The sequence below is a fragment of the Nerophis ophidion genome, linkage group LG17, assembly GCF_033978795.1.
Source record: "Nerophis ophidion isolate RoL-2023_Sa linkage group LG17, RoL_Noph_v1.0, whole genome shotgun sequence".
In the NCBI taxonomy this organism is placed as follows: Eukaryota; Metazoa; Chordata; class Actinopteri; order Syngnathiformes; family Syngnathidae; genus Nerophis; species Nerophis ophidion.
Window position 1 is genome coordinate 33,485,884 of NC_084627.1, and position 23,976 is coordinate 33,509,859.

The 23,976-nt window shown below is 39.8% G+C and overlaps 1 protein-coding gene across 2 annotated transcripts in view; it reads right to left on the reverse strand.

The window, feature by feature from the left end:
- The window catches only part of LOC133536330 (oncostatin-M-specific receptor subunit beta-like), a 106,119-nt gene that overhangs the window by 46,365 nt on the left and 35,778 nt on the right, over positions 1-23,976 (reverse strand). For both annotated transcript variants that reach the window (XM_061876770.1, XM_061876769.1), the window contains exons 4-7: positions 18,222-18,494; positions 17,997-18,123; positions 14,027-14,163; positions 3,638-3,786 (exon numbers count right to left, since the gene is read on the reverse strand). In XM_061876770.1, the coding sequence (XP_061732754.1) occupies positions 3,638-3,786; positions 14,027-14,163; positions 17,997-18,123; positions 18,222-18,494 (686 nt within the window). The remainder of the gene's footprint in view (positions 1-3,637; positions 3,787-14,026; positions 14,164-17,996; positions 18,124-18,221; positions 18,495-23,976) is intronic.

Here is a 23,976-nt window from a genome sequence, read left to right on the forward strand (position 1 = left end):
CATGACTACTGCGCCAGGTCCACTACCAACCACATTGTGAAGTATGCGGACGACACGACATTGGTGGGCCTCATCCGTGACAACAATGACATGGACTACAGGGAGGAAGTGAAACATCTGGTTGACTGGTGCAGAACCAACAACCTGGTCCTGAATGTCAACAAGACCAAGGAGATCATCGTTGACTTCAGGAGGCACCAGTCCAGCCACGCTCCACTCTTCATCAACGGCACAGCGGTGGAGATGGTAAGCAGCACCAAGTCACTGGGGGTGCAGATCACTGACAATATAACCTGGTCCCTACACACCGTACCGCTTGTAAAAAGAGCTCACCAGCGCATGCACTTTTTGTGTCGAATGAAAAGAACACAGCTCCCTCCCCCCATTCTCACCACATTCTACAGAGGCACTATAGAGAGCCTGCTGACCAACAGCATCTCTGTCTGGACTGGAGCCAGCAATGCCTCGGACTGGAAGTCTCTCCAGAGAGTGGTGAGGACGGCGGAAAAGATTATCAGGACTCCTCTTTGTTGGGATGTCGCATGGCTGTAGTTGTGTGTCCCCGAGTATGCAGGAATCCAGGAGAGTTGAGTGAAGGTAAGAGGAATTTAATACACATACGAAAATAACAAAAGCAAACATAAAGCAGTCGTGCAGATAAACATTCTCAACATAATATTATCATCGAGCACTGAGGAGTGCTCGAGTGAAACATAAATAGACACTAGTGTGATTGACAGCAGGTGTGAACCGCTGCCAATCAACGAAAAGAGAAAAACAGTGCTCCGTGAATAAAAACAGGAAATACAACATAATAAGAGCACTGAACAGGAAGTAAATACAAAAACACGAAAAAATAACAGAAATGAAGTGACACATCGTCACACTCTTCCTCCTATCCAGGAGATCGCAAAAACCCGCTGCCTGACCAGGGCTCAGAAAATCTGCAAAGATTCCCCCCACCCCCACCAAGGACTGTTTTCACTGCTGGACTCTAGGAAGAGGTTCCGCAGCCTCCGAAGCAGTGTAGGTTCTCTAACAGCTTCTTCCCTCAAGCCGTAAGACTCTCGAACGCATCATAAGTAAATTATCCCCTCAATTCCCCCCAAAAAGGATTAACTCGCTGGAATAAAAGACAATATAACATACATCCATAAACCTGGATGCATATCCAAAATTGCAATATATTTATCTGTACATTAATCTATTTATTTATAGCTGCACCTTATTGTTTTTTTTTAAATCCTGCACTACCAAGAGCTAATGCAACAAAATGTTGTTCTTATTTGTACTGTAAAGTTCAAATTTGAATGACATTAAAAAGGAAGTCTAAGTTTAGTCTAAGTCTAAGTTATATGCTAAAAAGGTCAGGCAAAATGCCCCAAACATGTGATTTCTTAAAGTAATTTTTTTTTTTTTTATTTTTTTTTTTTACAAATGTGTTTTGTATTTATCACTGTTCTGGGTAATTCACTCCAATAGTGTCTTATCATTTGAAGTTTGTGTGAGTGAGATGACAATAAAACTGCATTTTTACAAATGTTTGCTTTATTTTGATGAATCAGCATATGTTTTGACCAAAGTGTCATTCTGCAAATAATCTAGGAATTAAGGTAATTGACTGTTGTGTTTGTAAAAGTGTGTAAATCCTCTCCAAAAAAAGACACAGTTAGTAAAATTGTGTGTAAGCAAATGGAAAAAACTGGAAACAAAAAACAAACTGAAGTTGTTTTTATTTTTAAGTTATCGAGCCGTGATTTTACTAGCCCGGCCCACTTGGGAGTAGATTTTTCTCCATGTGGCCCCCGATCTAAAATGAGTTTGACACCCCTGGTTTAAAGTCTTTGAAAGCCTTCCACACAGCTTTCACGCACACTTATAAAAATGGAAAAATGCTCCTTAAACATTGAATACACTCTAAAACTATTGTACAAACCCCGTTTCCATATGAGTTGGGAAAATGTATTAGATGTAAATATATACGGAACACAATGATTTGCAAATCCTTTTCAACCCATATTCAATTGAATGCCCTATGAAGACAAGATATTTGATGTTCAAACTCATAAAATTAATTTTTTTTGCAAATAATTAATTTAGAATTTCATGGCTGCAACACGTGCCAAAGTAGTTGGGAAAGGACATGTTCACCACTGTGTTACATCACCTTTTCTTTTAACAACACTCAATAAACGTTTGGGAACTGAGGAAACTAATTGTTGAAGCTTTGAAAGTGGAATTCTTTCTCATTCTTGTTTTATGTAGAGCTTTAGTCGTTCAACAGTCCAGGGTCTCCGCTGTCGTATTTTACGCTTCATAATGCGCCACACATTTTCGATGGGAGACAGGTCTGGACTGCAGGCGGTTCAGGAAAGTACCCGTACTCTTTTACTACGAAACCACGCTGTTGTAACACGTGGCTTGGCATTGTCTTGCTGAAATAAGCAGGGGCGTCCATGATAACGTTGCTTAGATGACAACATATGTTGCTCCAAAACCTTATGGACCATTCAGCATTAATGGTGCCTTCACAGATGTGTAAGTTACCCATGCCTTGGGCGCTAATACACCCCCATACCATCACAGATGCTGCCTTTTGAACTTTGCGCCTATAACTATCCGGATGGTTATTTTCCTCTTTGTTCCGGAGGACACCACATCCACAGTTTCCAAATATAATTTGAAATGTGGACTCGTCAGACCACAGAACACTTTTCCACTTTGCATCAGTCCATCTTAGATGAGCTCAGGCCCAACGAAGCCGGTGGCGTACCTTGCTGTTGTTGATACATCGTTTTTTCTTTGCATAGCAGAGTTTTAACTTGCACTTACAGATGTAGCAACCAATTGTAGTTACTGACAGTGGTTTTATGAAGTGTCCCTGAGCCCATGTGGTGATATCCTTTACACACTCATGTCGGTTTTTGATGCAGTACCGCCTGAGGGACCAAAGGTCCGTAATATAATCACTTACGTGCAGTGATTTCTTCAGATTCTCCGAACCTTTTGATGATTTCACGGACCGTAGATGGTAAAATCCCTAAATTCCTTGGAATAGCTCGTTGAGAAATATTGCTCTAAAACTGTTCTACAATTTGCTTACAAATTGGTGACCCTCGCCCTATCCTTTTTTGTGAATTACTTAACATTTCACGGAAGCTACTTTTATACCCAATCATTGTACCCACCTGTTCCCAATTAGCCTGCACACCTGTGGGATGTTCCAAATAAGTGTTTGAGGAGTATTTCTCAACTTTATCAGAACTTATTTCCACCTTTCCCAACTTTTTTGTCACGTGTTGCTGGCATAAATTTCTAAAGTTAATGAGTATTTGCCAACAAAAAATGTTTATCAGTTTGAACATCAAATATGTTGTCTTTGTAGCATATTATACTGAATATGGGTTGAAAAGGATTTGCAAATCATTGTATTCCGTTTATATTTACATTTAACACAATTTCCCAACTCATATGGAAACGGGGTTTGTATTTTAACATGACATTTAAATGAGTGCCTAAGTCTAATGTACTCGATGGTGCTTTAAAATCTGCAATGCACTGAAACCGTACTAAGTGAACAGAGAAGTGGCGAGGGACAGCTGTGCTCGTACTTAATTTCATAGTCTAGTGAACTTACCATGCTACTTTGTGCCTCTCCATGGCTGGTGTGTAGTTGGCACGTTATATTGAGATGGTTGTATATTTGTACCGACCACTCCCACTCCAGGCTGACATTTCTGGCACCAACCTCTGAGACTTTGACTCCTTCAGGGGCAAACATGTGGACTGGAATAAAACAAAAAAAAAATATTTTTTTGCAGTTCAAAACATTCTTCACTACTCAGGGTGCAACAAAAGGCCATGACAGGTGTTAGGTACAGATTTCGGTTTTAAGGTTAAGATTGGATTTATTTATTGTACGGTAATATGGAGGCTCAAATGGGACACCATTTAATAATTAAATATGAAAGTAATTACTTAAATGTGTCATTAATTGCTTTTAGTCTATTTTATACCTGCATTGTCTTTTCCATCATTTCCATCATTTATGACTGAGCTACTGTGTGGAACAGTTTTCCTTGTGGATCATTAAAGTTTGTTTAAGTCTAAGTTTAAGTCTATATATTAATCATAATTTAAATTAAGTAAAAACATGTATTACAAGTGTCTTTAATTTGTTTAATGTAAATGTTATAATTTAATAATGTATTTCTATATTCAATTAATTATTTAAAAATGTAATTGATGGTATCATGTTTTTTTTATGTTTGACATAATTACTTAAACATTTTATTATTTCACAATTTAATTTATTATTTCATGATTTAATGATTTATTAAATTATTTGACGTTTGGCAATACTTCATGAATGTATTTTATCCGTCAAACTCATCCATCAAAGTCAGTGGGCATGCCCTAGCACTTGATAGGTTACCCTGCACTGCCACTTGTCTATGGAATTTCGCCCAAAGAACCTTGGTCTGAAAGTGCAAAAATAACTCATACAACTGAAACACATTTATTTAGTTTCCATTGTATCAGTCTGTCTCTACTTTAACAGCTAGGATAGACTTTTTTATTTATCTCATATTACATTGTTGCAGTGCAGGTTTTTACATACAGGACCATAAGTAAAATGTAAGGAAAAACAAACTATTGTCACGACAGGGCAAGGTCGCAGCTTACTGCGAGGTTTGTTCTCCCGAGATGCAAACGGACTATTCTGGACAAGGCTTGCAGGTAGGAACATATTTATTAATCTACCTACAAATCTCGGCAGGGCATGAGGTAAACAAACATAAACTACGGCGTGGAACAAACATGAAACTGTGGCTTAAATAAGGGTCTTGATTAGAAATAGGTGCGCGGTCCGAAATGGTAAAGGGGTTGTACAGGTGCTGTTCATATTATCAGAATATCATGAAAAAGTTTATTTATTTCAGTAATTATATTCAGAACGTGAAACTTACATATTATATCAATTCATTACACACATAGTGATATATTTGAAATGTTTATTTCTTTAAATTTTGATGATTAGTACTGACAATTACTGAAAATCCCAAATTCATTACCTCAGAAAATTAGAATATTACTTACGACTGGTACCAAAAAATATTTTTTAGAAAATTGGGCCAACTGAAAAGTATGAACATGGAAAGTTTCAGCATGTACAGCAATCAATACTTAGTTGCAGCTCCTTTTGCCTGAATTGCTGCAGCAATACGGCGTGGCATGGAGTCCACCAGTCTGTTGCACTCCTCAGGTGTTATGAGAGCCCAGGTTGCTTTAATAGTGGCCTTCAGCTCTTCAGCATTGTTGGGTCTGGCATCTCGCATCTTCCGCTTCACAATACCCCATAGGTTTTCTACGGGGTTAAGGTCAGTTGAGTTTGCAGGCAAATCAAGAACAGGGATACCATGGTCCTTAAACCAGGTACTGGTAGATTAGGCACTGTGAGCAGGTGCCAAGTCATGTTGGAAAATGAAATCTTCACCTCCATAAAATTGGTCCGCGGCAGGCAGCATAAAGTGTTCTAAAACTTCCTGGTAGACTGCTGCATTGACCCTAGACCTCAGGAAACACAGTGGACCAACACCAGCAGATGACATGGCACCCCAGACCATTACCGATTGTGGAAATTTGACACTGGACTTCAGGCAACGTGGATTCTGTGCCTCTCCTGTGTTCCTTCAGACTCTGGGACCTTGATTTCCAAAGGAGATACAAAATTTACTTTCATCTGCAAACATAACTTTGGACCACTCGGCAGCAGTCCAGTCCTTTCTGTCTTGAGCCCAGGCGAGACGCTTTTGACGTTGTCTCTTATTCAAGAGTGGCTTTACACAAGGAATGCGACAGCTGAAGCCCATATCTTGCATACGTCGGTGCGTGGCGGTTCTTGAAGCACTGACTCCAGCTGCAGTCCACACTTTGTGGATCTCCCCCACATTTTTGAATCTGTTTTGTTTGACAATCCTCTCCAGGGCGCGGTTATCCCTCTTGCTTGTACACTTTTTTCTACCACATCTTTGTCTTCCCCTCGCCTCTCTATTAATGTGCTTGGACACAGAGCTCTGGGAACATCCAACCTCTTTGGCAATGACCTTTTGTGTCTTGCCCTCCTTCTTTAAAGTATCAATGGTCATCTTTTGGACAGTTGTCAAGTCAGCAGTCTTCCCCATGATTGTGTGTCATACAGAATCAAAACGAGAAACCATTTAAAGGCTTTTCCAGGTGTTTTGACTTAGTTAGCTAATTAGAGTGTGGCACCAGGTGTCTTCAATATCTAACCTTTTCACCATATTCTAATTTTCTGAGATGTTGAATATGGGGTTTTCATTGGTTGTCAGCTATAATCATCTCCTTTTTGGCAAAAAAACACTTGAAATGTATCAGTCTGTTTGGAATGAATGTATACATTCTACAAGTTTGACTTTCTAAATGGAATTAATGAAATAAATCAACTTTTTCATGATATTCTAATAATATGACCAGCACCTGTACAGCGCTTTTCTACCAATTTTTAAGGAGCCCAAAGCGCTTTGACAGTATTTCCACATTTGCCCATTCACACACACATTCACACACTGATGGCGGGAGCTGCCATGCAAGGCGCTCACCAGGACCCATCAGAAGCAAGGGTGAAGTGTCTTGCCCAAGGACACAACGGACGTGACTAGGATGGTAGAAGGTGGGGATTGAACCAGTAACCCTCAGATTGCTGGCACAGCCGCTCTACCAACTTCGCCACACCGGCCCCGAACACCAGAGACAGATGACAATCATAAGTCGGCATGGTAATTAAACAAAAAAGGGAGTGCAAACAGGAACAAGAAACAGTCCAAAAACTAACAAAAAATTTAAAAAAACATAATCCAGACCACAGGTCATGACAACAATAGTCCTAAATGCTAAATATCGCCCACTGAACTAAAAGATCAAATAAAACAAAAAAACACTAACATATGTATTGCACACTAAGAAAAAAAGATCACAGTAATTACATAAGTGCATTGTAAAATTTTTTGGCTGTGGGTAGAAAGGACCTCGGGTAACTCTCCTTCTTGCACAGTGGATATAACAGTCTAATCCTGAAGGAGCTACTCACGGCCTTCACGGTGCCATGTATTGGGCGAAAGGGATTGGACATTATGGATTACCGTCAGCCACCTACTCAATGCTGTCTAGTGGGCAGCCTAGGACTGAGTCAGCTCTTTTAATCGGTTTATTGAGTATGTTCCTGTCTCTAAAAGTGTTGCCCCACCTCAGCAAATGACAGCATAGAAGTGCAGCAACAGTGACTCTACTCAGTGGCCTAGTGGTTAGCGTGTTCGCCCTGAGATTGGTAGGTTGTGAGTTCAAACCCCGGCCGAATCATACCAAAGACTATAAAAATAAATCCTGGGATTGATTAATGTAAAATGTTTTTCATCACATTGTTTACTTTCATGTTTCCAATTAATTTACGATGGCTCAGGTGTGATTCACAACAATAAGGCCCCATAGCACACTGGGTTCCAGTTAATTGAAATACCACGACACTGGATATTGTTCAGATAAGTTACATTTAAGAACTTGCACACAAAGCAACACTGGAGGTGACTATGACGTACACATTTTCCACGCATGCGTATTAGGTTGTGTTGCGCCAACTGACGAAGGGGGTCTTAAACGACCATCGTGTGTGTGTGTGTGTGTGTGTGTGTGTGTGTGTGTGTGTGAGTGTGTGTGTGTGTGTGTTTTACCATCCAAAAACTTGCTGGTTGACGTAGAGAAACATGTTCGCTTGACCGCTCTGTGTTAAAGCTTCACAACAAACAAGCTGCAATCCACCGCTTTCCACCAACGACATTATTCTTTATAGTCTCCATTATTAATTGAACAAATTGCAAAAGATTCAGCAACACAGATTACTGTGTAATTATGCGATGAAAAGAGACGACTTTTAGCAGTGTGTGGTGCTGGGCTAATATGTCCGCTACAACCCGAGACGTCACGCGCAAGCGTCATCATACGCGTCATCATTCCGCGACGTTTTCAACAAGAAACTCAGCGGGAAATTTAAAACAGCAACCGAACTATTCCTTGCCACTTAAAGGGGAACTGCACTTTTTTTTTGCACTTTGCCTATCGTTCACAATCATTATGACAGACATGACAACGGATGGATTTTTTTTTTTTTAAGCATTCTAAATATTAAATTTGATCAAAAGTCTGCTTACTTTGGGGACGTGTAAGCAGTGTGGTTGGGAGAGTGGCCGTGCCAGCAACCTGAGGGTTCCTGGTTCAATCCCCACCTTCTACCAACCTAGTCACGTCCGTTGTGTCCTTGAGCAAGACACATCACGCTTCCTCATGATGGTTCGTGGTTAGAGCCTTGCATGGCATCTCCCGCCATCAGTGTGTGAATGTGTGTGTGAATGGGTGAATGTGGAAATAGTGCCAAAGCGCTTTGAGTACCTTGAAGGTAGAAAAGCGCTATACAAGTATAACCCATTTACCATTTACAATGGAGCCTATGGGAGAAGGTCAATTCTGCCTATAGAGCCCCTAAAAAACATCTTAAATTCCTACTGAAACCCACTACTACCGACCACGCAGTCTGATAGTTTATATATCAATGATGAAATATTAACATTGCAACACATGCCAATACGGCCGGTTTAGTTTACTAAATTACAATTTTAAATTTCCCGCGGAGTTTCCTGTTGAAAACGTCGCGGAATGATGACGCGTGTTTGTGACGTTATTGGTTGGAGGGGACATATTAGCCCAGCACCACACACGGCTAAAAGTCGTCTCTTTTCATCGCATTATTCCACAGTATTTTGGACTTCTATGTTGCTGAATCTTTTGCAATTTGTTCAATTAATAATGGAGAAGTCAAAGTAGAAAAATGTAGGTTGGAAGATTTTAGCCTTTAGCCACACAAACACACGGTGTTTCCTTGTTTAAAATTCCCAGAGGTGAAGCTTTACTATGGATCACAGCGGTCAAGCGAACATGGATCCTGACTACATGTCGACGAGCAGTTTTCAGTGAGAAAATTGTGGAAATAAGTCGCCTCTTACCGGAGATCAGCGGAGTTTCTGTCTTGCTGCAGCTGCCGTGACTTCCCTCAGAGACTGGCGTCAACACACTCGTGGACACACCCCTCCGACTATCAGGTACTATTTTACTCACTAAAACACTAGCAACACAATAGAAAGATACGGGATTTCCCAGAATTATCCTAGTAAATGTGTCTAAAAACATCTGATTTGCTCCCAATGCAATCGCCTTTTTTTTTTTTCCCTTTTTTTTTTCTAGTCCGTCACTCTAAATTTCCTCATCCACAAATCTTTCATCCTCGCTCAAATTAATGGGGAAATTGTCACTTTCTCGGTCCGAATAGCTCTGGCTGCTGGAGGCTCACATTGTAAACAATGTGAGGATGTGAGGAGCCCTACAACCAATGACGTCACACGCACATCGTCTGCTACTTCCGGTAAAGCCAAGGCTTTTTTATTAGCGACCAAAAGTTGCGAACTTCATCGTTGATGTTCTCTACTAAATCCTTTCAGCAAAAATATGGCAATATCGCAAAATGATCAAGTATGACACATAGAATGGACCTGCGATCCCCGTTTGAATAAGAAAATCTCATTTCAGTAGGCCTTTAACACCTCCATTAGGGTGTTATACACATGATGTAAGTATACAGTATATATAATATAGTAACGTATTTAGATAATTTCAAGAATATGTGGCGCATTATTTAAAAAAAAACGCATCAAATTTGCTTCACTGATTTCTACTCACCACAGACTTCATGAGAGCCAATAAACATAATAAACATCACTTACTGTGCAAGCTCTGCTGACATTAGGATGCCAACTGCTAAGATGTTTATATATTCCCTTCCATCCATCCATTTTCTACCGCTTATTCCCTTTCGGGGTCGCGGGGGGCGCTGGCGCCTATCTCCGCTACAATCGGGCGGAAGGCAGGGTACACCCTGGACAAGTCACCACCTCATCGCAGGGCCAACACAAATAGACAGACAACATTCACACTCACATTCACACACTAGGGCCAATTTAGTGTTGCCAATCAACCTATCCCCAGGTGCATGTCTTTGGAAGTGGGAGGAAGCCGGAGTACCCGGAGGGAACCCACGCATTCACGGGGAGAACATGCAAACTCCACACAGAAAGATCCCGAGCCTGGATTTGAACCCAGGACTGCAGGAACTTCGTATTGTGAGGCAGACGCACTAACCCCTCTGCCACTGTGAAGCCCAATTATATATTCCCATTCATATTAAAAAAAATTACTCATGATCCTTGTGAAGAAACAGGGTGAGGGTTGGGCGGAACATGTGTTTTCTCGCCAGTTGCAGGTCTGAAACGGCTGTCAAAGTGTCCCAACTTGTCGGATTATATTCTCAGCCATCTATTTTTCAGGTGAGTGGCATGATATTCAGGGAGCATCAGACCACTCCATGATGTAAGCGTAGGCACACCCGGAAGTGATCTAAATAATTTGTCTTTTAGCGTTTATTAAAATAATATAGCTAATACTTGGTTAAATGCCTACTGAAACCCACTACTACCGACCACGCAGTCTGATAGTTTATATATCAATGATGAAATATTAACATTGCAACACATGCCAATACGGCCTTTTTAGTTTACTAAATTACAATTTTAAATTTCCCGCGGAGTTTCCTGTTGAAAAGGTTGCGGAATGATGACGTGTATGACGACGCATGCTTGTGACATTATTGGTTGGAGCGGACATTTCACTCCAGCACCACTCACGGCTAAAAGTCGTCTCTTTTCATCGCATAATTACACAGTATTTTGGACATCTGTGTTGCTGAATCTTTTGCAATGTGTTCAATTAATAATGGAGACTATAAAGAAGAATGCTGTTGTTGGAAAGCAGTGTATTGCAGCTGCCTCTAGCACCGAAACACAGCCGGTGTTTCTTTGTTTGTTGTGAAGGTTTAACACAGAACGGTCAAGGGAACATGTTTCTCTAACACATGTCAACCAATTGTGATGTTAAGTCGGCTCTTACTGGAGACTTGAGTGGATTATGCGACCTCCTCCTGCAGCAGTCAATAAGGCAGCTGTGATTTTGGTTCCCCCATTGGCTTCTCTCAGAGACACTGGCGTTCACTGCAGCCCTCCGACTTTCAGGTGTGACTTTATAATCTCACTAAAACACTATTAACACAATAAGCAGATAAGGGATTTTCCAGATTTATCCTAGTAAATATGTCTAATAACATCTGAGTAGCTCCCACTGCCGCCTGGAGCCGTCGCCTTTTCTTTTTTTTCTTTTCTTTTTTTTTTTTGTGCTTCACTCTAATTTTCCTCATCCACAAATCTTTCATCCTCGCTCAAATTAATGGGAAAATCGGCGCTTTTTTGGTCCGAATTGCTCTTGCTGCTGGTGGCTATGATTATAAACAATGTGAGGATGTGAGGAGCCCTACAACCCGTGACATCACGCGCACATCGTCTGCTACGTCCGATACAGGCAAGGCTTTTTTATTAGCAACCAAAAGTTGTGAACTTTATCGCCGATATTCTCTACTAAATCCTTACAGCAAAAATATGGCAATATCGCAAAATGATCAAGTATGACACAAAGAATGGACCTGATATCCCCGTTAAAATAAGAAAATCTCATTTCAGTAGGCCTTTAATAGTGAAGTCACGAAATGTAAATAAATAAATCAATCAATCAATATTTATTTACATAGCCCTAAATCACAAGTGTCTCAAAGGGCTGCACAAGCCGCAACGACATCCTCGGTTCAGAGCCCACATAAGGGCAAGGAAAAACTCACAGCCCAGTGGGATGTCAATGTGAATGACTTTGAGATGGAGTATTGTTGCCGCTTTTTGAATGGTTATTTATCAGATTTAATGGGCGGAAAAGTGGTGCTTCCATTGTAAGCATACTTCTATTTAATAGTTAGGATGCATTAAACAAAAAATCATTCTGTCGTCATGTCTTTCATATTGATTGTGGACGATAGGCAAAATTCCAAAAAAAGTGCAGTTCCCCCTTAACGGTTTATTTATGCATTGTTATTTAACTGTAAATTCATCCTTCAGTGCCATATTACTGTCATCTATTCATTGTCATGTAACTATTATAATTGCTAACTTGCCTAAACCCAGATGCTGCTGTATAGGAAGATTGCTCAGCAAAGTTGTGTTGTGTTTAGTACAATGACAATAAATCACCTATTCTTGTCATGTCTGTAGATCATGTTTTTGTTTGGCCATGTGCTGTTTGTTTTTTGGACAGTCAGTTCCTGCTTTTTCACTCTTGTTTTGTCACCATAGCAACCATTAGTTTCATCTGTGTCACATTTGGAGTCCGCAGCTGTTTTCACTAATCATGTCACTTATTTAAACCGAAAGTTGCCAGGAAGTTAGCCTGGTGACTTTACCTCTGATACTGTCCATAGTTATGCTTCTTGCCATGCCACGTAGGTTTTTGTTTTTTCGTGTCACAGTTATCGAGTTTTGTTTCATCTTCATAGTTTCTGTCTTTGTGCAAGTTTCGTTTCATTAGCCTAGATTTTGTACTTCCGCCTTGTGCGCGCCTTTTGTTCCTTTTTCATAGTTATTGATAAATATGTCCTTACCTTCACGCCTTGCCCGCTCCAACTTTCCTTTGCATTCCTGGAAAACAAACCCCAAAGTCCACATTTTGACATAAAGTCTCCAGCCATTACGTGGCATGGCAAGAAGCATAACTATGGACAGTATCAGAGGTAAAGTCGCCAGGCTGACTTCCTGGCAACTTTCAGTTTAAATAAGTGACATGATTAGTGAAAACAGGTGCGGACTCCAAATGTGACACAGGTGAAACTAATGGTTGCTATGGTCACAAAACAAGAGTGAAAAAGCAGGAACTGAGCGTCCAAAAAACAAACAGCACATGGCCAATCAAAAACATGATCAACAGACATGACAATTCTATCCTATCCTAATCAAATCACATCCCAGAAATTAAGTTAAATTTAAAGTACCAATGATTGTCACCAACATACTAGATGTGGCAAAATTATTCTCTGCATTTGACCCATCACCCTTGATCACCCCCTGGGAGGTGAGGGGAGCAGTGGGCAGCAGCGGTGATTTAACCCCCAACTCCAACACTTAATGCTGAGTGATGAGCAGGGAAGTAATGGGTCCCATTTTTATAATCTTTGGTATGACTCGGCCGGGATTTGAACTCACGACCTACCGATCACCGGGGCGGATTACTGGTACAGGGCACTATTCAATGAAACAGGCTTTTAAGGCTCCAAATAAATAAACCAATATTGAAATAATCAAATGATTCAATAATTTAAAAAATATGTATTTTATTAAACAAACTAAATATTTAGATATTTTTACAGCATGTCATTCCTGTATATACTGTTGGATTTGGTTGTCTTTTTATTTCCTAGTCAGATTTTAGAACAGCTAAAGTGTGAGCCTTTTACATAGACCTTGAATTTGGAATGTGGGGATGAAGCCATAACAATCTGTTATCTCAACTGTCCGAGGTAGGGAGGAGAAGAAGGGGGGCCGGTGAGAGGGAGAGAAGAGGCGAAACTTCCATAGTAGATTCAGATCAATTTGGACCGTGCCTTTGAAATGTTGTATCTAGATTGATCTCCCAAGGCGCTTTGGATTAAAAATATCAAAATGAGCAACCTCTATCTATGATTGATTTAAAACCAGCATATGTGTCATAAAAGAACCTGGGGGCTTTGACCGAAGGAAGAACGGGTCAAAACGCAACAATACACGCACATGTTTACAATTCATCATCTGTTATTTGTATTACGAAAATTGATGAAATGTAACTGTGGCGAAGCGATCGCAAAACAGTTATGAGCAGCTATGAGTGTGTGTGCCATACTGTTCCATACTGAATTTTTGTTTACTCAGAATCCATGTTTCCACCGTTATTTAAAGTAAATATATTCATTTCACATGATAATTTTTAAATCAATGAATACCTCTTTTCGTCAGGTCAGCTTCCTCTGTGAGTGTGATTGTGCCAAGCTGATTTTGTGCTGTCAGAGTCCAAAGATGCTTTCCAGCCTCCACTTGCATTTTGTGAGAGCATCTCCCCTTGAAGCCTTCTGCACACACACTGGAAGACAAGCAGCAGGACAATCCACCTTTTAGTCTGACATATACACAATTCACAAAAAACATCACGAGTCGTTTGGAATTTGTGAAAATGTTCCCTGGAGCGACATTAGCGGATATCTCCATATATGGTAAATCTACCAAAAAAGCTTCGCGCGAGTCCGCCATTGTAGCTATAGTCACTAAGCTCCTTGTTTTTTCTCTACTTTCTTGTTGTGCTTTGTGATTTACTGGAGCTGGATCTGCTTACCACCCAGCTTCTAAAATGTGTACCCTGTTGTTCATCCTCCATACTTTTGGGTTCAAAAAGATAAGGTTCTGGATCATTAATTGTGCCGAAGTAGTGACCATTGTCTTTCACAAAGTCTTCCATGAATAGTGATGGTCTTTTTTCTTAAAGGAAGTAGCCAATGTCATGATGCGCTGTGTGAAATCACTGCATCCTTGTCTCACATAAAGACTGTGATTATACAAAAAATGTTACCAAAAAAGTGCAGTAAGTAACCCTTGTGTAATGTTTATATTGTTGTTACTCAGCCATTTTGTGGCTTTTAATACCTCACAATGAAGCATTTGTATGTTAACATATTGAACATATGTTTATTGGGATAAGGTAAACATCCGTTCAGTATTTTAAAGGGGAACATTATCACCAGACCTATGTAAGCGTCAATATATACCTTGATGTTGCAGAAAAAAGACCATATGTTTTTTTAACCGATTTCCGAAGTCTAAATGGGTGAATTTTGGCGAACTAAACGCCTTTCAATTCATCGCTCTCGAAGCGACGACGTCAGAACGTGACGTCACCTAGGTAGTCAACACCATTTTCTCCCATTTTCTCCACCATATTACACGCAGCAAGTCAAATCAACTCTGTTATTTTCCGTTTTTTCGACTGTTTTCCGGTACCTCGGAGACATCATGCCTCGTCGGGGTGTTGTCGGAGGGTGTAACAACACGATCAGGGACGGATTCAAGTTGATTTACGTAGAATGTGCATCGATTAGCACGGCATGCTAATCGATGCTAAAATGCTATTAAGCTAGCTGTATGTACATATTGCAGCATTAAGCCTCATTTGTAGCTATATTTTCATCCAGCCTTTCTCTCCACCCACATTTAATGCCAAACAAACACTTACCAATCGATGGATTTATGTTGGTCCAGTGTCAAGAGATGCGAAAGTCCCTTGTTTAGTTTTTTACCAGCGATGCTACGACAGAGATGGCACAGAGATGGGAAGAATATCTGGATATTCTGCGACACTCAAAGCAGATGCATTCCCAACGATAAAGTCAACGAAATCACAGAGGTGAGTTTTGTTGATGTTGTTGACTTATGTGCTAATCAGACATATTTGGTCGCGGCATGACTGCCAGCTAATCGATGCTAACATGCTATTTAGGCTAGCTGTATGTACATTTGAAACTATATTTACATCCAGCGTTTCCTTCCACCCACATTTAATGCGAAACAAACACTTACCAATCGACAGATTTAAGTTGCTCCAGTGTCAATGGAAAAGTCCTGATCGTTTGTTCCGCACATTTTGCCGGCGATGCTAAGGCAGACATGCATGGTCGAATAGCGTCAATAGCTATTCGCTCAATAGCTTCAGTTTCTTCTTCAATTTCGTTTTCACTTTCTGCCTCCATACTCCAACCATCCGTTTCAATACATACATAACCTGTTGAATCGCTTAAGCCGCTGAAATCCGAGTCTGAATCGGAGCTCATGTCGCTATATCTTGCTGTGCTATCCACCATCTGTTTGTATTGGCATCGGTATGTGACGTTACAGGAAAATTGACAGTGGCTTCGCAAATAGCGAAAATCAAGCACTTTAAAGCTTTTTTTAGGGATATTCCGGGACGGGTAAAATTTTGAAAAAAACTTTGAAAAATAAAATAAGCCACTGGTAACTGATTTTTATTGGTTTTAACCCTTCTGAAATTGTTATAATGTTCCCCTTTAACATAAAAGTGTTTGATTGTGAGGCATTAAAAGCCACAAAATGCAACGGGTTCATCAGAGCCACAAACGCTGGCTGAGTAACAACAATATGAACGTTGCACGAAAATTTATCTGCCAGTTTCTGCATCCCACAGGGATTCTTCTATTGTGTTTCTGCACCTGCGGTTACCACACGAGGTTGCAACATTGTTTGTCAAAACTCTCTGCTCTCATTTTCTCGCACATTTGACCCTCTAATGTTCTGTGTACCTACACTCTAACCTCCTCCTGTCTAGGCCTGCTGCGTGTGTGTGTGTGTGTGTGTGTGTGTGTGTGTGTGTGTGTGTGTGTGTGTGTGTGTGTGTGTGTGTGTGTGCGTGTGTGTGTGTGTGTGTGTGTGCGTGCTTGCGTGCGTGTGTGAGTGAGTGCGTGCGTGCGTGCATGCGTGCGTGTGTGAACATCAATTTCCACACTTGTATTAGAACCCGGACATTTTATATGTAATAGAAATGTGTAGGGGAGGGGGTGTATGGTGTGTGGGCATTAAATATGTATTCTGATTTATGTTCTTCACAGAAAATGAGACAAATTCAGTGAGTCTCAGTTTGAAAAAATAATTAATTTTATTATTTTTCATTTTAATAAAAAATTAAAACGGGTCCCACAGACCCGAACACCACACAAGGGTTAATGTACCGCTGTACATGAAATACAGCCACGTAGCATTTATGCTAATAGCATGTTGACACTAACCACATTACAGTGATTCAACAAGAAATACCGTATTTTCAGGACTATAAGGTGCACTTAAAATTCTTCTTTTCCCCTCAAAACTCGACAGTGCACCTTATAACCCTAATGTACGGAATAATGTACGGAATAATTCTGGTTTTGCTTACCCACCTCGAAGCAATTTTATTTGGTACATGGTGTAATGATAGTGTGACAAGTAGATGGCCATCAAACATAAGAGATACGTGTATACCGCAGTATGATGGCAAAATGACTCAGGTAAACATTTTATATGTTCCATTGAAAATATTGAACATTACAAACGGCGCTCAAAAATCTATCAAAATGTTTTAGTACGACTTTGGTAAGTCATGAAGCCACATCGCTTGATGGATTGTCAGTGCATTAAACATACAAGTATTATTATAGTGTGTGTATAAGGTAAGACATTATCTGGCGTTTTGTTTCGCAATATAATGTAAAAGCAACTTTTCTTACCTTCTGGTACCTGCTGATCTGTATTTGGGATCTGCATAAATCCTGAAATATTGCGCGCCTTTACCTTTGTAATTCGTACCCACACCGTAGTCGATAAGCTTCTTCTTTTTCTCTACATTCTTGTTATGGGACATTCATCCTCCACTGTTGCCATTTCTAATATAAAGTAAAGTTCTAACTTAAATCAGTCAGTAAAATCGCCATGAAAGCGCTAAATCATACCAATGCACACTCCACGTAAGTCACCTTGAATCCGTCCCTGATCATGTTGTTACACCCTCCGACAACACACCGACGAGGCATGATGTCTCCAATGTACGGAAAACAGTCGAAAAAATGGAAAATAACAGAGCTGATTTCACTTGTGTGTGTAATGTGTTTGAGAAAATGGCGGATTGCTTCCCGTTGTAACGTGACGGGTGAAAGGTCATTGCTCCGACAGCGAACAACTGAAAGGCGTTTAAACTGCAAATTCACCCTTTTAGAGTTTGGAAATCGGTTAAAAAAACATATGGTCTTTTTTCTGCAACATCAAGGTATATATAAGAGTCCAAAAGATGACCGTGTGTTCTCTGACCGGAACCCCAACGTGGTCAATATAAAAAAAAACAGTCAAAGAGTTTAATACTTAACAGACGTTTCACGATACCTTCCAAGCAGTTGATAGGTCGTCGGACTTGCAATAGCCAGGTGTGTATTCCGTCCTACCGTCCACTGACATTCAACCATTTGTAAGTCCCGAGTTTCGCAGGAAAGATCCCGGTCAGCAGGTGGGTCTAGAAGGATTGGAAAAAAAAAAAAAAAAAGTATTTTGTTATATAACAGCAAACAACAATCGCCATCTTGACAAATAAGACGAATAAGTTGTACTCACATCCAATGTAAGCACAGGCTCCATTATCAGACGTCTTTGTTTCACATTTTATATCGGTGCAACTGGCCGACGATGCTCTGTTCAGGTCGACGGTCAGGGCGTATGCGTGGCTGCCGATCTGGCTAATATTCGGATTAGCGCTGCTGTTTCCACTTAGATACAGTTTCTCCAGAGATTCACCCGTTGGAAGAACACAACAAAAAGTAGCTCGACTGCCAAGTTGAAACACTTTGTCTCGTGGAAACACCTCTGGCCAATCCAAGGCCTTATGTCCTGCAGGAGTGTAAAAGACAGATAGCATGCACTGTACACATGATGACAGACACATTTATCGAAATGTAAATAATCAACAAACCCCGTTTCCATATGAGTTGGGAAATTGTGTTAGATGTAAATATAAACGAAATACAATGATTTGCAGTTGAATATGCTACAAAGACAACATATTTGATGTTCAAACTGATAAATGTTTTTTTTTTTTTTTTTTGCAAATAATCATTAAAGGGGAACATTATCACCAAACCTATGCAAGCGTCAATATATACCTTGATGTTGCAGAAAAAAGACCATGTATTTTTTTAACCGATTTCCGAACTCTAAATGGGTAAATTTGGGCAAATTAAACGCCTTTCTGTTTATTGGTCTTTTAGCGATGACATCAGAAAGTGACGTCACCGAGGTAACAAACCCGCCATTTTCATTTTCACATTACGAACACCGGGTCTCAGCTCTGTTATTTTTCGTTTTTTCGACTATTTTTTGGAACCTTAGAGACATCATGCCTCGTCGGTGTGTTGTCGGAGGGTGTAACAACACTAACAGGGAGGGATTCAAGTTGCACCACTGGCAAGAAATCTGCTGCCAGACCCCCATTGAATTTGCCAGAGTGTCTGCACATTTTACCGGCGATGCTAAGACAGACATGGCACAGAGATGTATGGATAACCTGCAGATGCATTTGCAACGTCTAAGTCAACGAAATCACAAAGGTGAGTTTTGTTGATGTTGTTGACTTATATGCTATCAGACATATTTGGTCGCTGCATGACTGCCAGCTAATCGATGCTAGCATGCTAGCATGCTACGCTAATCGATGCTAACATGCTATTTACGCTAGCTGTATGTAAATTTGAAACTAGATACCCACATTTAATGCGAAACAAACACTTAACAATCGACGGATTTAAGTTGCTCGAATGTCACAAGATGCGAAAGTCCTGATCGTTTGGTCCGCACATTTTACCGGCGATGCTAATAAGGCAGCCATGCTATGGGCCACATCTCGTTAGCTACACCCATTTAATGGCCGAATAGCGTCAATAGCTAGTCGCTCAATATCCTCAATTTCTTCTTCAATTTCATTTTCGCTATCTGCCTCCATTCTCCGACCATCTGTTTCAATACATGCGTAATCGCTTAAGCCGCTGAAATCCGAGTCTGAATCCGAGCTAATGTCGCTATATCTTGCTGTGGAAACCGTTGGTTACCGTGGTAATGTTCCCTTTAACTTTCGAATTTGATGCCAGCAACACGTGACAAAGAAGTTGAGAATGGTGGCAATAAATACTGATAGAGATGAGGATTGCTCATCAAACACTTATTTGGAACATTCCAAAGGAGTGCAGGCTAATTGGGAACAGGTGGGTGCCATGATTGGGTATAAAAACAGCTTCCCAAAAAATGCTCAGTCTTTCACAAGAAAGGATGGGGCGAGGTACACCCCTTTGTCCACAACTGTGTAAGCAAATAGTCAAACAGTTTAAGAACAACGTTTCTCAAAGTGCAATTGCAAGAAATGTAGGGATTTCAAAATCTACAGTCCATAATATCATCAAAAGGTTCAGATAATCTGGAGAAATCACTCCACGTAAGCGGCATGGCCGGAAACCAACATTGAATGACCGTGACCTTCTATCATTATTAAGCGTAAAATACGACAGCGGAGACCCCGTGCTGTTGAACGACTGAAGCTCTACATAAAATAAGAATGGGAAAGAATTCCACTTTCAAAGCTTCAACAATTAGTTTCCTCAGTTCCCAAATGTTTATTGAGTGTTGTTAAAAGAAAAGGTGATGTAACACAGTGATGAACATGCCCTTTCCCAACTACTTTGGCATGTGTTGCAGCCATGAAATTCTAAGTTAATTATTATTTGCAAAAAAAAAAGTTTAAGATCTTGAACATCAAATAACTGGTCTTTGTAGTGCATTCAATTGAATATGGGTTGAAAATGATTTGCAAATCATTGTATTCCATTTATATTTACATCTAACACAATTTCCCAACTCATATGGAAACAGGGTTTGTATTTACCAGTACATTCACTCATGATTTTCCAGAGCCTTAACATTAAAAGTGAAGGACAGGAAATGTGCCTCACGACATGAGTCTACTGCAAATACAGTAAAGCTTTTGGCTAGCATGGGGGTCGGCAACAAGTGGCTTTCTCTTTAGCGCCGCCCTAGTGGCTCCTTGGAGCATTTTCAAAAATGTATGAAAACGGAAAAAGATGAGGAAAAATATATATGTTTTGTTTTAATATGGTTTTCTGCAGGAGGACAAACATGAAACAAACCTTCCTAATTATTAGAAATCCCACATTTTACATTAAACATGGTTCAGTGACGAGAGTATTTGGCCCGCGCCATTTTGGCCTAATTTCGGAAGTCCTTTAAACGCACCATAGTTTTTTTTGCATGTACATCTTTTCCTGTGTGAGTTTGGGAATTATATTTATGTAGCGCTTTTCTCTAGTGACTCAAAGCATATTACATTGTGAAACTCAATATCTAAGTTACATTTAAACCAGTGTGTGTGGCACTGGGAGCAGGTGGGTAACGTGTCTAGCCCAAGGACACAACGGCAGAGACTAGGATGGTGGAAGCGGGGATCAAACCTGGAACCCTCAAGTTGCTGGCACGGTCACTCTACCAACCGAGCTATACCGCCCCTTGACGCTGCTACAGAAAGACGTGTTCTATGCCACTCCTTCTTTGTCACTATTTGTCCATCCAATGTCTTAGGCTGCATGGGAATCCACAAAGGTAAGCTAGTGGTTCTCAAATGGGGGTACGCCTACCCCTGGGGGTACATGAGATTTTTAAAAAATATTCTAAAAATAGCAACAATTCAAAAATCCTTTATAAATATATTTATTCAGTAACACTTCAACAAAACTGTGAAAAGAAATGCAACAATATTCAGTGTTGACAGCTAGATTTTTTGTGGACATGTTCCATAATTGTTGATGTTAAAGATTTCTTTTTTTGTGAAGAAATGTTTAGAATTAAGTTCATGAATCTATATGGATCTCTATTACAATCCCCAAAGAGGGCACTTCAAGTTGATGATTACTTCTATGTGTAGAAATCTTTATTTATAATTGAATACCTTGTTTATTTTTCAACAAGTTTTTAGTTATTTTTACATCTTTTTTTCCAAATAGTTCAAGAAAGACCAGGACAATGAGCAATATTTTGCACTGTTATACAATTTAAGAAAGTCAGAAACTGCTGTATTTTACTTCTTTATCTCTTTTTTTCAACCAAAAATGCTTTGCTCTGTTTAGGGGATACTTGAATTAAAAAAATGTTCACAGGGGGTACATCACTGAAAAAAGGTTGCGAACCACTGAGCTAGACTGACCATACGTCCTCTTTTTACCGGACAAGTCCTGTTTTGTGGGACTGTCTGGGGTGTCCGGGCGGAGTTTCTCAAATGCCTCAAATGTCCAGCATTTTGAGTTAGGGTTGCGTGTATTTTTAATGTACGTTCAGGGTTAAGAACGGGTTTAAAACAAAACAAATTGTGAAGGTGTGCTCACTCAGCAGCATTGTGAGGGAGGGGCAGAGACAGAGAGAGCGAAAGAGCGAGGGAGTGGAGAGAGAAGACAAAACACCCGGTTTACTTTTTTTTTTTTATTGTATCTATTACCGCTCTCTGCCAGTTTTTTGTTTTGTTTTCCGTCCCCGTTTTTTGTGTTTTTATTTTAATTTGTCAAAAGTTTTATCACTGACAACTACTGCCTCAGTTTGCACTCGGACAAGTTTACCACGAAGGGCTGTCAAAATAAAGACTTAATGGTAAACATTAAGGTGAGTGTAAAGTCAACATTTCTAACTCCAGTAAATGAGTTATATTAGTCTTTGAGTCCATGGAAACTTCACTTTTATCTCCCACTGGATCCACATTGTTCGAATGTAGACAGGCTAGCTGTTAGCTTCAAGCTAACCAGCACCTGTGTAGACTCCTCCACTCCAAAAACATACTTTGCAGGTCAAAAAATGGGGCAATTGTTTGCCTTTTGAAGTGTTAATGTGCAAGGAGTGTTCAAAAGGAGTCTCTTGGAGAAGTAGCTGACAAGTTAGCATCGCTGACAGTGACGTCATCACTCTGAAGCAGAGACAGTGACTGTGCGTTATGCTAAACGCGCATGCGTCGCCTGGCTCTGCTTTTTATCGATAGATTTATCAAATTTAATTTTTTATTATCCATAGCAGGGGTGTCAAAAGTGTGCCCCGGAGGCCATTTGCAGCCCACAGCTAATGTGTTAAAGGCCCACAACAAATTCTAAAAATACTATCACAATAAACAAAACATAACAAAAGTGAAAAAAAAAGCTTAAAGGTGAAATATACTTAAGAAAATTTGCAATGTTGACTAGTAAAACAAAGGTTTCTTTCAAACTGTCATTGCTCAAAACATAATATTGAATCAAAATCAATCTTATTATGAATTACTGACCTATCCAAACTTCCGATTACGTCACATCAAATATTCCACTTTGAAAAATATTTTTGGTGGAAGATTCAACATATTTTGTGTTTTTTTGTCATTAAAAACAGTTTTGTTTGACAAAAAAAAGAGGAAAACAAACAAACAAGAAGCAACATAAAAAAAACTAAAACATCTTGAAATGAGGAATAGACCTGAAGTTGATGTAGACTCCAGAGATTTAAGTGTTAAATATAAAATGTATGTACGCCCTAGCACACCATTAACATCATTTCATGACCAAAGCCAAACACTTTTTACACTTTTATACTGAAATAAATACACCTAGACTTATTAAATAAAACAAAGAAAAAACTACCAGCAGTGGTAAAGTTTAGATCCATGAAGGAAATAAGAAAGTGAATGAATGTTTATAACTGAATACATTTACATATGTATACAAATTTGTCTTACTTTTTTATTATTTATTTCAATGAATTAAATAACGTTTATGACAACTTTTTTCCAAAACACAATATATAATGTGAGATATAACAGGACAATGCATACGTTTATCATTTGTTTTCAAAATGCTTACAAAAAAGTGGGACCACAAACATTTACTATGGGACCCCATTTTAAAAGATTCCTAGCGCCAACACTGCTGTCAACAGAGGAGAAAATTTTCTTTATTTAAATAAATATATATTTTATAAAGCAAGTTGAAGTATCATTGGCACGCATATATGTGTCCTCTTTTTGGGATTTCACAATATGGTCAGCCTAGTCTATGCCACTCCTTCTTTGTCAGTATTTGTCCATCCAACGCAGACCTGTTAAGGCCCGGGGGCCACATGCGGCCTGTTGATCTTTTCAATCTGGACCGCCGGACATTCCCAAATAATTTTTTGAGATCTTTAAGATGGAAAGTGTTGCTGCCATTAAGATGTGCAGTGATGTTTTCTAATGACGGTAAGTCTTGAACCCCGTTTCCATATGAGTTGGGAAATTGTGTTCGATGTAAATATAAACGGAATACAA